The following is a 16,064-nucleotide window of genomic DNA, read 5'->3' on the forward strand; positions in this document are numbered from 1 at the left end:
GATTCACAAATGTTTTGATGTGATGTACAGTCTAACAGCCCCGACTGCTCACGTAGAGGCTGTTTTATTCTCTTTATGGCGACACTGACCTCCTTTTGACCTGTCTGTCTGTACTTGCAGTGGATCATTTCGGAGCTGGCCTGCTACACCTACTCTATGGTGGTGGTGCCTCTGTATGACACACTAGGGCCTGATGCCATACGGTACATCATTAACACTGGTAAGACTAGCAGCTTTCTGAGGTTTGTGTCCCAAGTGGCACCCTATTCCTTACACTGTTCACCTATGGGCCCTGGTCAAAAGTAGTGCACTACATAGGGAATAGGGAGCCATTTGGGACTGAAACTTACTGTATGTGTACTGCTGTCTACTCTATTTGCCCAAAGCAATAGATCTTAGAATGTTCCTTTTTGTTTCATGGCCCAGTTCTTTTAATTATTTTCTTGATCAAGTTGCGTTGGCGATGTCATGAAACACATACTACCTATAGATGTGTCTGAAAAGATCAAAAACTGAGACACTCAGCCTTCCCTTCCTGAATAACAGTTTTACCTTGACCAGGGAATTGTGTTTTGTCGTGTTGAAGTTACACAATCCCTTTAACTCCGCATACTCACTCGCAGGAATCAGGCAAGGGCTCACCTTCGCCTTATGCTGGAGGTAATGAGCTCAGCTCAGTGGGCTTGGGAGGGAGCAGGTCTTGAGATCTGTCGTTACACTCTCCTTCTTTCCCAAGACCTCAGGGCTTTCCATCCTTTATTTTCACACTAATCAGACAGATAACATTAACTCACTTTCATCATGTTATTCATCATTTCCAATTGCCCCTAAGTGACATAGTGCGTTGGATTTGGCCCAGTGCCCCAACAGGATTTGTCTCTGCTCCAAGGCCGTGGAAGGGGAATCTGTTTGTAGAGCAGTAGTTAGTTAGCTGTGTGTTTACTAGCTGATTGGATCATGTATGTGTGTTCTAGTTCTTACAAAAGGCGTGCGGATCTCGTGTGCTGTCTTTCAGCCGACATCATCACAGTGATCTGCGACAAGCCTGAGAAGGCCCAGGTGCTGCTGGGTAACGTGGAGAGGCAGGAAACCCCCGGGCTGAAGAGGATCATCCTCATGGACCCCTTTGACCCTGCACTGCTGGAGCAGGGGGAAGGCTGCGGGGTCATCGTCCAGTCCATGCAAGACGTTGAGGTACATAGGGAGAGTGTAAGGGGCAGGGGGAGTGGAGGAGTAGTGTAAGTGGTTAGGGAGAGAGGAGGGAGGGAGTGGGGAGAGTAGGGGCAGATGGAGATGGGAGGGAGGGACCTCAGGTGGGGAGGGAGAGGTGACTCAGCCCAGGTAATATACTTTACGGAGTGGCTACAGTTCCGGATTTTGTGGCTATTGATACAGATTTCTGCGCAGGTGCAGTATTTTTTTCTTTACCTAGCTGCTACCCACTCTGCTGCCAACTTGGCTTCTGCTCAGTGTTCCCACTACTCCGCTGCTGCTTCCGCCTCCTTGACATGAAGGGGGAAACTTTATCTTGTACACTAAAGCAACAACTCGCTACGATATGACAGTATAATTATGAAGATTATCCTTGCAAATATTTGTCAGCCGAAAGTAGTAGTTGACAAACGATGTGAGGAATAATACCTCACCGGGTGCTAGGCGATGCAAAACAAGGTCGCCCATTATCAGACTCTGTTTCCCGGTCTGGATACACATGCTCGGGCTGCCTAGAACGTTCGGCTGCCCAGAGGTGGAACAGCTAGGTAGCCTACTCATGCGGTACTTGCATGATCATTGAGAAGCAAAATAGCAATTAGTAGTGCCTATATGTGGTTAGACACAGATTGTTTTTTTTTCCCCAATGCAAAACTCAATTTGGGAGTTACATTAGTTTTTACAGGAACTGTCTAGTGGCTAAAATATGGCAGCAACTATAAAGATTATCCTAAGAATACAAATATGATTCACCAAACTATATTTTGAAAGAGCAGGCAAAGTGCTTTAAGCATATGATTTCATTTCAGTCTTCTCCATCTCCACTAACTGAAGTTAATTGTAAGGATTTTTTTCCATTAATAGTGTAAAATTAACAGCTGTACAGAAAGAGTCAAGTGAAGGCCTAATTACAGACGAAGAACTTCTAGATGCAATTAAAGTCTTCAAGTCTGGGAAAACTTCAGGGCTGGATGGCATACCAGTTGAGGTATAGCAAATATTTTTCGATGTACTCAAAGGTCCGTTATTAATGTGTTTTAACCACTCCTACAAAAAATTGGAGACTATCAGATACTCAGCAAGAAGAATCTGATTTCACTATTACTGAAACAGGACCCAGGTGGTAAATATAAAGATCCAGTCCACCTAAAAAACTAGAGAGACCTTACACTTCAAAGCCTAGCAAAATGCATAACGTGTAGAATTACAAAGTTATTGTCAGATATTATTCATCCTATTCAGACAGGTTTTTTACATGGACATTAAATTGGAGATAATATAAGACAAGTACAGAAAACAAAGGAAACACTATGAAAAATCTGGGAAACCAGGCCTGGTATTCATAGATGACTTTGAAAATCCCTTTGATAAAGTACAATTGGAATTGAATTTTGTACAATGGGTTAAAGTTATGAGAAAGTACTTTCTCAGAAATTTTTACATTGTCAAGAGGAGTGAAACAAGGTTGTCCACTTTTGGCATATCTATTTATTATGGCCATCGAAATGTTAGCTATTAAAATCAGATCCAGCAATAATATCTAGGGGCTAGAAATCCAGGGCTTAAAAACAAATGTATCATTGTACGATGACGATTCATGTTTTCTTTTAAATCCACAATGCGGATCCCTGCACAGCCTCATAGAGGATCTAGATATCTTTTCTAATCTCTCTGGATTAAAACCGAATGATGATAAGTGCACAGTATATTACATATTGGATCTAAAAAACAACAACAACTTTTATATTACTGTGTACCAATAAAATGTTCTGACGGTGAAGTGGACATACTTGGATTTCTTATCCCAAAATAAATAAATAATCTCACTGCAATACATTTTAAGAGAAAGTCTATTTGTGGAAAAATCACCTTGATTAACTATTTAGTCATAGCCCAGTTTACTTATTTAATTATAACCCTGCCTACACCTAACAGTGAAGAGGCGACTCCGGGATTCTGGCCTTCTAGGCAGAGTTGCAAAGAAAAAGCCATATCTCAGACTGGCCAATAAAAATAAAAGATTAAGATGGGTAAAAGAACACAGACACTGGACAGAGGAACTCCACCTTGAAGGCCAGCATCCCGGAGTCGCCTCTTCACTGTTGATGTTGAGACTGGTGTTTTGCAGGTACTATTTAATGAAGCTGCCAGTTGAGGATTTGTGAGGCGTCTGTTTCTCTAGACACTCTAATGTACTTGTTCTCTTGCTCAGTTGTGCACCGGGCCTCCCACTCCTCTTTCTATTCTGGTCAGGGCTAGTTTGCACTGTTCTGTGAAGGGAGTAGTACACAGCGTTGTACGAGATATTCAGTTTCTTGGCAATTTCTCACATGGAATAGACCTCATTTCTCAAAACAAGAATAGACTGATGAGTTTCATAAGAAAGTTCTTTGTTTCTGGCCATTTTGAGCCTGTAATCGAACCCACAAATGCTGATGCCCCAGATACTCAACTAGTCTCAAGAAGGCCAGTTTTATTGCTTCTGTAATCAGGACAACAGTTTTCAAGCTGTGCTAACATAATTGCAAAAGTGTTTACTAATGATTAATTAGCCTTTTAAAGTGATGAACTTGGATTAGCTAACACAACGTGCCATTGGAACACAGGAGTGATGGCTGCTGACAATGACCCTCTGTACGCCTATGTAGATATTCCATCAAAAATCGTCCGTTTCCAGCTACAAAAGTCATTTACAAGATTAACAATGTCTACACTGTATTTCTGATCAATTTGATGTTATTTTAATGGACAAAAAAATTGCTTTTCTTTTAAAAACAAGGACATTTCTAAGTGACCCCAAACTTTTGAACGGTAGTGTAACTCTGCAAATAGCACTGCTGGTTGATTTGAAAAGTCATAGTCAATCAATCAATAGTATAATAATACTCTTAGCAAATGTGTTTATCGTTAATTTACAATCTGTAGAAACGATGTATCACGACTCAGATGACCCAGATGCAAACACAAACATGGGGCAGGCAAAGGGCAGGTAGACGGCAGGTAGAGGACAGGCAGTGTTTCGTGATCAGGTCAGAGTCAGGCAGGTACAGGATGGCAGGCATGCTCGGGATCAGGGCAGGCAGAATAGTCAGAACCGTCAATACTAGGAAGCAGAACTTTAGAAAAAGGAAGACGGGCAAGCACACTGGTAAGACCTGACAAGACAAGACAAACTGGCAACAGACAAACAGCGACAAACAGAGAACACAGGTATAAATACACAGGGGATCATTTTGAAGATGGGCGACACCTGGAGGGGGGTGAAGACAAGCACAAAGACAGGTGAAACAGATCAGGGTGTGACACTATGAGAATAGAAAGGTTCAGAACTTTTATGAAAAATCACAGCACAGTGGAAAAAATATATGTGGCATCTAGAAATCAAAACAAGATGGTCTTCAGAGATAGATGGGATGGGTTGAGGGTAGCTGAAGGCTGGGACTAAAAACAAACAAAAGATAAAATATACTGTTCATGAAATGTATGTGGTATGTACAAGCTGGAAGTGGAATCCTAAGTGTTGTTGTCCATTAGTTTACTCCAATTAGGGGAGGGGTGGTAGGGTTAGGGGAAAATAATAAAGAACAGAACTATATATATATATATATATATATATATATATATATATATATATATATATATATATATATAAATGAATATAAATATTGACAAAAAAATATATGGTGGATTGGAAATTATGCAGACAATTACATTGATAGAAGCCACAATCTGTCTGCAAAATGAAAGCTGATCGACCCCCTCCATTTATTTACATTTTTTTATAGATTAGGCTAATCATCACACAAAAAGCTGATTGTTTTTGCTCCAAAGAAATGTGTTGGGAATTCCTCATGCTTGTGCGACTGGAACATCCGTTACAAAAGAAAAGGTTGTGTGTAGCCTTCAATAAATATTTTTGGGAATATTAGTTGAAATCACCACAGGGTTTTTTATTTCAGCTGTTCAGAAATATGAGGCAGCGGTAGGTTACATCATCACGTTTCAGAACAGGTAAAGATGGAAATGTAAACACCCCTGACATTTAGTTTGCAAAGAAAAAATACATATCTCAGACTGGCCAATAAAAAGAAAAGATTAAGATGGGCAAAAGAACATAGACACTGGACAGAGGAACTCTGCCTCGGAGGACAGCATCCCGAGAGTTGCCTCTTTACCGTTGACGTTGAGACTGGTGTTTTGCGGGTGCCATTTTTACAACTAAATGACTCTTGCGTAAAACTATGCAAGCCTCTCTTTTGTTGGGACATTACAGTTGTTCAGATATCCATCCCCCTCTACTTCATCATGGCTGTAAATGGTATTTTATGATTCTTCCAATGATTATCTAACACAAGATGATGTGTTTCTTTTCATCTAGGCACTGGGCAGAGAGAAGCATAGAAATCCCATGGTAAGTGCAGTCTGTATGTCTGGTTTGATTGTTTGACTGAGTAAGCATCTCTGTATCATTAGCTGTGTTACATCCACACTGTCATAACCTGCCCAGCTAGGGAAATAATGAATTAGTTGAGAAAAGTTCACATCAAGGTCTTCTCTGTAATCTTGTCTCTCAGTAATTATTCTCTAATCTCACACATTGGAGAACAGTGCACAATGCAACGTTGTGTTTAGACAGCACAGAACACAAATTAGCATCCTCGAATAGCCTTGAGATGGATATTGTCTGTCCCTGTCACACTCTGCACATGCAGAATGCAGGAAAACCTCAGTGTCGTGTTCACTATGTTTTGTTTTGGATATATTGCAGACTCCATATCTCTGGCCTGGTGACAGTTCTTCCGCCTTGACCTATTTGTGTTTGGAGAGAGAGTATTTGAATATGTTTACACTTCTCCATCGAACATTTGATATTTTGAGTACAAACCAATTGGTTTCCTTTGATTGCCATAGAGAGCACTGAGCTATGTGTGCTATCATGTAAGAATTGAGATCACACAACAGACTTGAGGTCTTGCAAACATTCTTTGGTTGTCTTTTCCCATAGTAACCGCTGCTTGAAATACGTACTTTTGATCTCAAAGAGCACTTGTGCTTGTGTTCTTCAATGGTGGAAATAGTACCCAATTGTCAGTCCTACTTGACTCGAGTAAAAGTAAAGACACCTTAACAGAAAATGACTCAAGTAAAGTAGAAAGTCACCCTGAAAACACTACTCGAGTCTATTACTTTATCTCTCTCTCTGCTGTGTGTGCGTCTTCTCTACAGTCACACATTGCTTAAAATGCCAGAGATGGGCTATTGTGATGGCGATTATTGTCTAAAGGGGATGTCAACGAGTTAAAGATCTCCTTCAGACTATATATTCTGACTGAACGTTTGTTCCCCCACAGCCACCTACACCAGAAGACCTGTCCATTGTGTGCTTCACCAGTGGTACCACAGGTATGGCCATCTAGCCACCAGACAAACCAACACCCCAAAGTGTCTTATTCTTTCCAGCTAAAAACAGTGTTCATGTGTATTATCACAGTGGTGTACTATCCTAAGAGTTTAGCCCACTTCATCCACAATCCCTGATTGTGGGCCAATGCCACATATCAGAGTTAATAGTATGGTCATTGTAGGGCTCCTAACACTGATTGGCTTCCGAGGGAAAGACATTTAAACATCAAAGAGGAGTTGTCTGAAATCTTAACCTGTTATTACGGTCTGGCCACAAACACAGTCACAAAGAAAATAAGGAGTAAGATTAGGAGAATCCTGGTATTTCCAGACGAGGGTGGTAACCACAGGTTTAGTCACAGGCAGCGAAGCGGCCCACTGCAGTAGTGGAAATAGTACCACCTGTTGGTCTTTCAGTGTAACTTCCATTAGCCTGAAGCCTGTTTTCCCCTGGTGGATGTCTCTGCTGGTGGAGTCTTATCTGTCTGTCTCTGAGTGTGTGTTCCAAAAGTTGTTACAGGGTGGTATAACGCAGGCATTTTCCACTATGGCAAATACATTTTTTTTTTAAGTGAATGTGTAATTTGAAAAAACAGGTGTCACAATATTATTGTTCTGTTAGTCCCTAGGCTGCTAATAGCTAACTGTTTGTTTTTCCCATATACACTGAACAAAAATCTAAACGCAATATGTAAATTGTTGGTCCCATGTTTCATGAGCTGAAATAAATTATCCCAGAAATGTTCCATAAGCACAAATCTTATTTCTCTCAAATGTTGTGCACACATTTGTTTACATCCCTGTTATTGTGCGTTGGTCCTTTGCTAAAATAATCCATCCATGTAATTGGCATGCTGACTTCAGAAATGTCCACCAGAGAGTTTGACAGATAATTTAAAGTTACTTTCTTTACCATAAGCTGCCTCCAACGTCGTTTTAGAGAATTTGGCAGTACATCCAACCGGCCTGAAAACCGCAGACCCTGTGTGACCACACCAGCCCAGAACATTCACGTCCGTCTTCTTTACCTGCGGGGTCGTCTGAGACCAACCACCCGGACAGCTGATGAAACTGTGGGTTTGCACAACTGAAGGATTCCTGCACAAACGGTGGGCAAATGCTCACCTTCAATGGCCACTGGCACGATGGAGAAGTGTCCTCTCCACGAATGAAGCCCGGTTTCAACTGTACCGGGGAGATGGCAGACAGTGAGTGGTTTGCTGATGTCGCCGTTGTGAACAGAGTGCCCCATGGGGATATGGGGTTATGGTATGGGCAGGTATAAGCTACAGACAACAAATACAATTGCATTTTTACAATGGCAATTTGAATGCACAGAGATACCGTGATGAGATCCTGAGGCCCATTGTGGTGGCATTCTTCCGCCGCCATCATTTCATGTTTCAGCATGATAATGCAAGGCCCCATGTCGCAAGTATCTGTACACAATTCCTGGAAGCTTAAAATGGCTTGCATACTCACCAGACATGTCACCCATTGAGCATGTTTGGGATGCTCTGGATTGACGCGTACAACAGATTATTCCAGTTCCTGCCAATATCCAGCAACTTTGCACAGCCATTGAAGAGGAGTGGGACAACATTCCACAGGCCACAATCAACAGCTTGATCTATGCGAAGGAGATGTGAACTCTATGCGAAGGAGATGTGTTGCGCTAAATGAGGCAAATAGTGGTAACACCAGATACTGACGGGTTTTCTGATCCACCTCCCTACCTTTTTTAAGGTATCTGTGACCAACAGATGCATATCTGTATTCCCAGTCATGTGAAATCCATAGATTCGGGCCTAATGCATTTATTTAAATTGACTGATTTTCTTATATGAACTGTAACTCAGTAAAATCTCAGAAATTGTTGCATTTTGCGTTAATATCTTTGTTCAGTGTATATCTACCTTGGTTGTTTTCCATGGATTGATACTGTATGCGGCACCCTTTTCTCTATATAGTGCACTACTTTTGACCAGAAGTGCACTATAAAGGGAATAGTGTACCATTTGGGACAGAGCTAATGCTATCCATTGTTGAGAGCAGGTATAAGGGGAGAAGTCCATTGAATTTTTTCTGAATCCCTATTCCGTAGGAAACCCAAAGGGAGTCATGCTGACACACGGGAATGTAGTGGCTGATTTCTCAGGCTTCCTCAAAGTCACAGATGTGAGTTCAAACAGACTATGGTGTCACAGACCCTTTCTTTGGGGAAATCTGCCTTGCATTTATCTTTAGTAGGTACTTTTCTCTCATTTCTGTAACTCTGTTCGAGGCATGGCTCACTAAATTGCTTCAAGTCACATATCTTACATGGGACAATAAGACACAGATGTATTTATTTTTTGTGCATCATTTATGTTTCTCATTAGTATCATATTTGACAGTTTAGTGGTGGGAAACAAGTGGTTCTAAACCTGTCTAACTACCGCTTCTCTCCCCCATGCTTGTCTGGCGTGCCACAGAAAGTCATATCTCCAAACCAAGACGATGTTCTCATCTCCTTCCTGCCTTTGGCTCACATGTTTGAGAGACTCATCGAGGTAATGTCCCAAACAAAGTCCATACGAGGCTTTGAGTTGTATTATTATAGTGTGTGTGTGTGTGTGTGTGTGTGTGTGTGTGTGTGTGTGTGTGTGTGTGTGTGTGTGTGTGTGTGTGTGTGTGTGTGTGTGTGTGTGTGTGTGTGTGTGTGTGTGTGTGTGTGTGTGTGTGTGTGTGTGTGTGTGTGCGTGCGTGCGTGCCTGCGTGTGTGTGTGTGCGTGCGTTTCCAGACCTGAAGGATCTTGGCAATTGCCCTGGTCCTCGGCCGCAATTGACCTTGCTATTTGGGATGTTAACTTTGCCAGAACCAGTCAGCTCTTTACTGATACCCTATCTGCTGCCTCTGTAAGGGCTGGCTCATATGGTTAAGGTGTGTGCTTTATTTCATCATTTCTCACACCTACAGGAAACTCGAGTCCCAATTGGCACCCTGTGTTATATAGTGCACTACAAAGGGAATAGGGAGCCATTTGGACCTGGTCCTCGGCCGCAATTGACCTTGCTATTTGGGATGTTAACTTTGCCAGAACCAGTCAGCTCTTTACTGATACCCTATCTGCTGCCTCTGTAAGGGCTGGCTCATATGGTTAAGGTGTGTGCTTTATTTCATCATTTCTCACAGCTACAGGAAACTCGAGTCCCAATTGGCACCCTGTGTTATATAGTGCACTACAAAGGGAATAGGGAGCCATTTGGACCACACGCTTGGTCTGTTGTTTCCTGTAGCTAGGGTTTCAAAGGGTTTCCTGTCCCTAACGACTCATGTAGGATCAGTCAGGAACGACCCTATTCTTTTGATTGACTACAATGAGAAAAACAACAGAGCTGGCACTGGACCAGCTGCAGTACTGAGGGGGTAAAGCAACCGCACGCGTTCAACCAGCGTGCCTCTTTTGTCCCGCTGCAGTACGTGTTCTTTTACTGTCAGCGTGTGAGAGGCGGACACAGACACAGGAAACCACCTCTCAGACATGTGCTTCACATTCACGAGAATACACACATTTAGACACTGTTAATGCGTGGGACTTCTATGCAGCAACGCAGATACCCACAAGTTAATCCTCAGAAGGAACACCTCATGTTCTGTGTAGACCTCTGTGAGTAGGCTGTGTCTATGCTGTGTTATTCCTAGGGCAGCAGGTGGCCCAGCGCTTAGAGCATTGGGCCAGTAACCAAAAGGTCGCTGGATTAAATACCTGAGCCGACAAGGTGAAAAATCTGTACACTTGAGCTCGGCACTTAACCATAATTGCTCCAGGGATGAAGTACTACTATGGTTGACCCTATAAAACAACACATTTCACTGCAGCTATCCGGTATATGTGACAATAAAACATTTAAACATGTATGCCACATGCAGTCTTATGATACCTGCCAGGGTGCTGCAGTCCTATTATGCAAATCATGTCTGTCAACACGGAGAAGAAGAGAAAAGTCCCTGCAGAGCCTTTCCTCCAAAGTAGGAAACGCTCCAAAAATGGGATTGAATTAGGGTCATGGCTAGAAGGGGGTAGCAGGTTAGGAGAATTAACATAGCAGGTTAGGATAATTAGCTTAAGGTTAGAAAAGGGGTTAGGGTTAGCTAAAATGCTAAACATTTCCACTTTTGACGTTTATTTGACAAAAGCTGGATCCCTTCTAACCATGACCATGTATTAGGTCCGATCCACTTTTAACCAAATGTCTAATTGTTAAGAAACAGAGAAGAGTGAGGAGGTTATAAATGCCTATCAGCCATTTGGTTTTTAGGAAGGATAAAAATGTACTTCTAAAGTATATAAACAAATCTGAAACAACTTGGACAAAAAAGTACACAATGCTCAAACTATTCATTGGGCTATTCAATTGCTCTATTTAATTGCTCTGTAACCAAGTATCATGTTATAAAAAGAAATACATTCAGCATCACTCTGTCAAGGGAAATATACTGTACACGGAACAAAAATATAAACATGTAACATATAAACAAGTGTTTCATGTTTCATGAGCTGAAATAAAGGATCCCAGAAATGTTTCTTGCGCACAAGCTTATTTCTCTCAAATGTTGTGCACAATTTTTTTTCCATCCCTGTTAGTAAGCATTTTTCCTTTGCCAAAAAATAATCCATCCACCTGACAGGTGTGGCATATCAATAATCTGATTAAACAGCATGATCATTACACAGGTGACCAACAGATGCATATCTGTATTCCCAGTCATGTGAAATCCATAGATTAGGGGCTAATGAATTTATTTAAATTGACTGATTTCCTCATATGAACTAACTCAGTAAATACAATGAAATTGTTGCATGTTGCGTTTATAATATTCTTTTTAACAAAAACATCTACATATATTTCAGGATGTTGCGCATTCCTGGAAATCATCAGAATTCATGTAAACATTACAGTTTTGAAAACATATCTTATATGGTGTAAATTGAGCCTCGGGATTGGGTAAATTAAGCCACCTACACATTTCTGTACTGAATGAAATATGACCACTTCCTTTTTAAATCTATGTCTATCTTTATTTTCCAAACACAATTCAACACAATCACTTTCTTTTGTCTTTTAATAATTCTTATAATCTTTTAACACAGGTTTAACAAACACTTTGTACTTTTTCTAATCACTTTTAGCATAGACCAGGCCCTGTTGTTACCTCATATCCCAGCGATAATACCTTGCATTACACGTGGGAAAAAAACACTTCAGTTTTCTTAACTTGCTATATGCTTAACCATTGGCTCAACTTACCCTAAGACAAACATTTTGACTATATTATCCCACACAGCTTCAAAGAATGCACTTTCATGCTAGATTTAGGACCTCATATTGAAGCTTATAGAGACCGCAACTGATGTATAGAACAATCTTAAAATTATCTACTTTGGTTTACTTACAAGCATCATGAAACCTCTAACACAATCAATTCATTTGACTTGGTGAAAATGTTTTTAGGTCCTAACTTGCTTACTACTTTTTCCATGTGGTTTCTTCCTCCACGGACTCAAATGATTAATTTTGCGTATGGTTTCCTAGAAACTAGGGTGGCTCTACTTATCCCTTTGGCTCAACTTACCCCACTCTCCCCAACTCTATGCAATAAGTGCTTTTTGAATCAACGGTCACTGTTTTGTCGTCTTTCTCTCTAATTCCCCAGTCTGTGGTGTATTGTCATGGTGGCCGGATAGGCTTTTTCCAAGGTGACATCCGCCTGCTGTCTGATGACATGAAGGCCTTACGGCCCACCATCTTCCCTGTGGTGCCTCGATTGCTCAACCGCATGTACGACAAGGTGAGAGAACCACCTACCCACACATGCACACGCATAGACTCACACACCTCCCCTCATTCTCCATATCTTATATCAACTCACCCTCTCTCTCGTGTGTGTGTGTGTGTTCCACAGATCTTCAGCCAGGCCAACACCCCATTGAAGCGCTGGCTGCTGAACTTTGCAGCCAAGAGAAAAGGGGCAGAGGTCAGCAGTGGGATCATCCGCATGGACAGCCTGTGGGATAAGATATTCTTCAGTAAGATACAGGTATCCACCTCACCTCCTCCTCTTGTCCTCTCCTTCCTATGAGTGGCCTGACACGGTTGATGTATGAATGGATGGACGGATGGAGGGACGGATGTGAAGATTGATACATAGATGTGTGCTGTGTGTGTGTTCAGACAATAAAGGGGGAATATGCCCTGTGTATGTCCCCAGTGTGACCCTTTGGCAGGCGGAATCCGCTGTTGTTGGAGTTTGGGTTGTGATAATATTGTGTTCTGTTGGCAGGCCAGCCTGGGTGGGAGGTTACGTATGATTGTAACTGGAGCTGCTCCGGCCTCCCCCACCGTACTGGGATTTCTCAGGGCAGCACTGGGTTGTCAGGTGAGTGACACACACACACACACACACACACAAACATGTATGAGTGCTTAAGCCCACACAGACACACACAAGAAGGCACACATACACAAACACATGAGCATGTGTGCACACAGACAAACCACACAAATCCCACCCTCCTAACATGCTGTCTATTCTTGCTGGCTGTAGGTGTATGAGGCGTATGGTCAGACGGAGTGTACTGCTGGTTGTACTTTCACCACTCCTGGAGACTGGACCTCAGGTTAGCTTATCGTGTTCACGCTACACGTTCCCCAAGGGCACCCCCCCCCCCACCCCCTCAACTCACTTAGTGGTGCACAGAATGCAAAAATATTCTTAGAAATATTTAACCTCCACACATTAACAAGTCCAATAGCTCAAATGAAAGATAAACACCTTGTTCATCTACCCAGCGAGTCAGATTTCTAAAATGTTTTACGGCGAAAACATAGCACATATGTATGTCAAACCACCACAAAGACACAGAAGATATGTAGCCATTTTGTCGAACAAAAGATACAATCACAAACGCAGGATTAAAAGAAAAATAATTCACTAACCTTTTGAAAGTCTTCATCAGATGACAGTAATAGGACATGTTACACAGTACATTTATGTTTTTTTCAATAATATGCAATTTATATCCATAAATCTCCGTTTACATTGACTCCATGTTCAGAAAATGCTAAAAAATGTCCGGAGAAATTATAGATAGCTCCGCCAGATAACGGCAGATAACAGCAATACACATCATAAACTTTGACTAAATATACATGTTCTACATATAGTTAGAAAGATACACTGCTTCTTAATGCAATCGCTTTGTCACATTTCTTTTTAACGTTACAGAAATTGTTCACTATTCAATAATCTGAGACGGTGCTCAGACATAAGCAATATTTCTCCGCTATGTTGGAGTCAACAGAAACACAAAATTACAACATAAAGACCTGAACATATAGACCTGACCAGATTTGGGTCAAAGGCCTGTGGATCACATCCAGTATTTACCCACGCACCCTGTTATTCTGTGTTTTACAACAGGTTTGCAGTATGATAACGTATACACTTTATTATCTCGGTGAAACAGCCATGGCCAAAGGTTACACTGGGAAAGTAATGAGCTGCGGTACTTGTGGTTTAATGGTTGTTAAAGGAACTGAAACACCTTGTCACAGCTTTCGTCTGTAGTAGGAGAGGCGGACCAAAATGCAGCGTGGTTGTTATTCATTGTACTTTAATAAAGAAACTGTACACGAACTAACAAAACAACAAATGTGCGAAAACCTAAAACCGTCCTATCTGGTGCAAAACACAGAGACAGGAACAATCACCCACAAACACGCAGTGAAACCCAGGCTACCTAAATATGGTTCCCAATCAGAGACAATGACTAACACCTGCCTCTGATTGAGAACCATATCAGGCCAGACATAGAAATAGACAAACAAGACATCCAACATAGAATGCCCACTCAGATCACACCCTGACCAACCAAAACATAGAAACATACAAAGTAAACTATGGTCAGGGTGTGACACACCTAACCCAGACATCAACCCATTAAATCCTCTGTGCGTCCCAAATGGCACGCTATTCCCTACATAGTGCACTACTTTAAACCATGCAATATATAGGGAACAGGGAGCCATTTTTGAACGCAGACGTCAATCATCCCCTGTCTGCCTCTTATTATTTCACGAGGCAGAACTTGCTGTTGCGGTTACCAGTAGATTCTTTCTTCACAGGGCAGGAGTGGATCATGTTATTCAAAAAGCGAATCAGTTCACGCTCATAATAAGGCCCTGTGCTCTTACCTAATCAGTGGGCTAGCTCAGTGTTAGTTTGGATCAAACAACTGAATGTGTGAAACGACATCAGACAAAACTGAATCAGGGGTGTCAGGGGGAATGACAAGTCAAGAACATCAAATGCCCTAGAATTGGTCTTTGGTTTTGTGCCATGCATTTTATTTTATGTTTAGCAAGTGTGGATAGACGTATGACTTCAACTGTTGTGCAGGCCTGATTGTCAAATGACACGAAGTATTGCCTATTTCCACAAAATATTGTCGTGGCTCATATGCACATTGTAAGTTGTAAAAGTAATATAGCTCGTGTCCCATCCATAACATCAACATGTGAAAGTGGTACGTTTCTATATTTTGTAGTAAAAAAAGAGATCAAGATAAGTATTTCCAATGACATCAACCAATCAGTAGGCAATGCCGACTAAAATCACGACGCTCAACCATGATGTCATTGGAAATGGTTTCTCTTTTTAGACAAAACCTAGAAATGCGCAATTTGATGTTGATGTTGGGGGTGGTGCTGAAGCAAGGCAGTTAACCCACTGCTCCCCGGGCGCCGAAAACTTGGATGTCGATTAAGGCAACCACCGCACCTCTCTGATTCAGAGGGGTTGGGTTAAATGCAGAAGACACCTTTCAGTTGAATGCATTCAGTTGTACAACTGAGTAGTTCTCTCTTTCCCAATTAGGGAGAAAACTCTTCAACTGGTGATGCTAACGAAAGGGTAGACTAATCAAATCAAATCAAATGTATTTATATAGCCCTTCATACATCAGCTGATATCTCAAAGTGCTGTACAGAAACCCAACCTAAAACCCCAAACAGCAAGCAATGCAGGTGTAGAAGCATGGTGGCTAGGAAAAACTCCCTAGAAAGGCCAAAACCTAGGAAGAAACCTAGAGAGGAACCAGGCTATGTGGGGTGGCCAGTCCTCTTCTGGCTGTGCCGGGTGGAGATTATAACAGAACATGGCCAAGATGTTCAAATGTTCATAAATGACCAGCATGGTCGAATAATAATAAGGCAGAACAGTTGAAACTGGAGCAGCAGCACGGCCAGGTGGACTGGGGACAGCAAGGAGTCATCATGTCAGGTAGTCCTGGGGCATGGTCCTAGGGCTCAGGTCCTCCGAGAGAGAGAAAGAAAGAGAGAAAGAGAGAATTAGAGAAAGCACACTTAAATTCACACAGGACACCGAATAGGACAGGAGAAGTACT

At 41.9% G+C, this 16,064-nt stretch overlaps 1 protein-coding gene across 2 annotated transcripts in view; it reads left to right on the plus strand.

Annotated features, from left to right (window-relative positions):
• The window catches only part of LOC135548826 (long-chain-fatty-acid--CoA ligase 6-like), an 86,003-nt gene that overhangs the window by 55,966 nt on the left and 13,973 nt on the right, over positions 1–16,064 (plus strand). For both annotated transcript variants that reach the window (XM_064978786.1, XM_064978785.1), the window contains 10 exons: positions 121–220; positions 1,016–1,194; positions 5,591–5,623; positions 6,564–6,615; positions 8,720–8,793; positions 9,090–9,167; positions 12,314–12,448; positions 12,563–12,697; positions 12,941–13,036; positions 13,205–13,277. In XM_064978786.1, coding sequence (XP_064834858.1) covers positions 121–220; positions 1,016–1,194; positions 5,591–5,623; positions 6,564–6,615; positions 8,720–8,793; positions 9,090–9,167; positions 12,314–12,448; positions 12,563–12,697; positions 12,941–13,036; positions 13,205–13,277 — 955 coding nt within the window. The remainder of the gene's footprint in view (positions 1–120; positions 221–1,015; positions 1,195–5,590; positions 5,624–6,563; positions 6,616–8,719; positions 8,794–9,089; positions 9,168–12,313; positions 12,449–12,562; positions 12,698–12,940; positions 13,037–13,204; positions 13,278–16,064) is intronic.

This window comes from Oncorhynchus masou, chromosome 11 (assembly GCF_036934945.1).
Source record: "Oncorhynchus masou masou isolate Uvic2021 chromosome 11, UVic_Omas_1.1, whole genome shotgun sequence".
In the NCBI taxonomy this organism is placed as follows: Eukaryota; Metazoa; Chordata; class Actinopteri; order Salmoniformes; family Salmonidae; genus Oncorhynchus; species Oncorhynchus masou.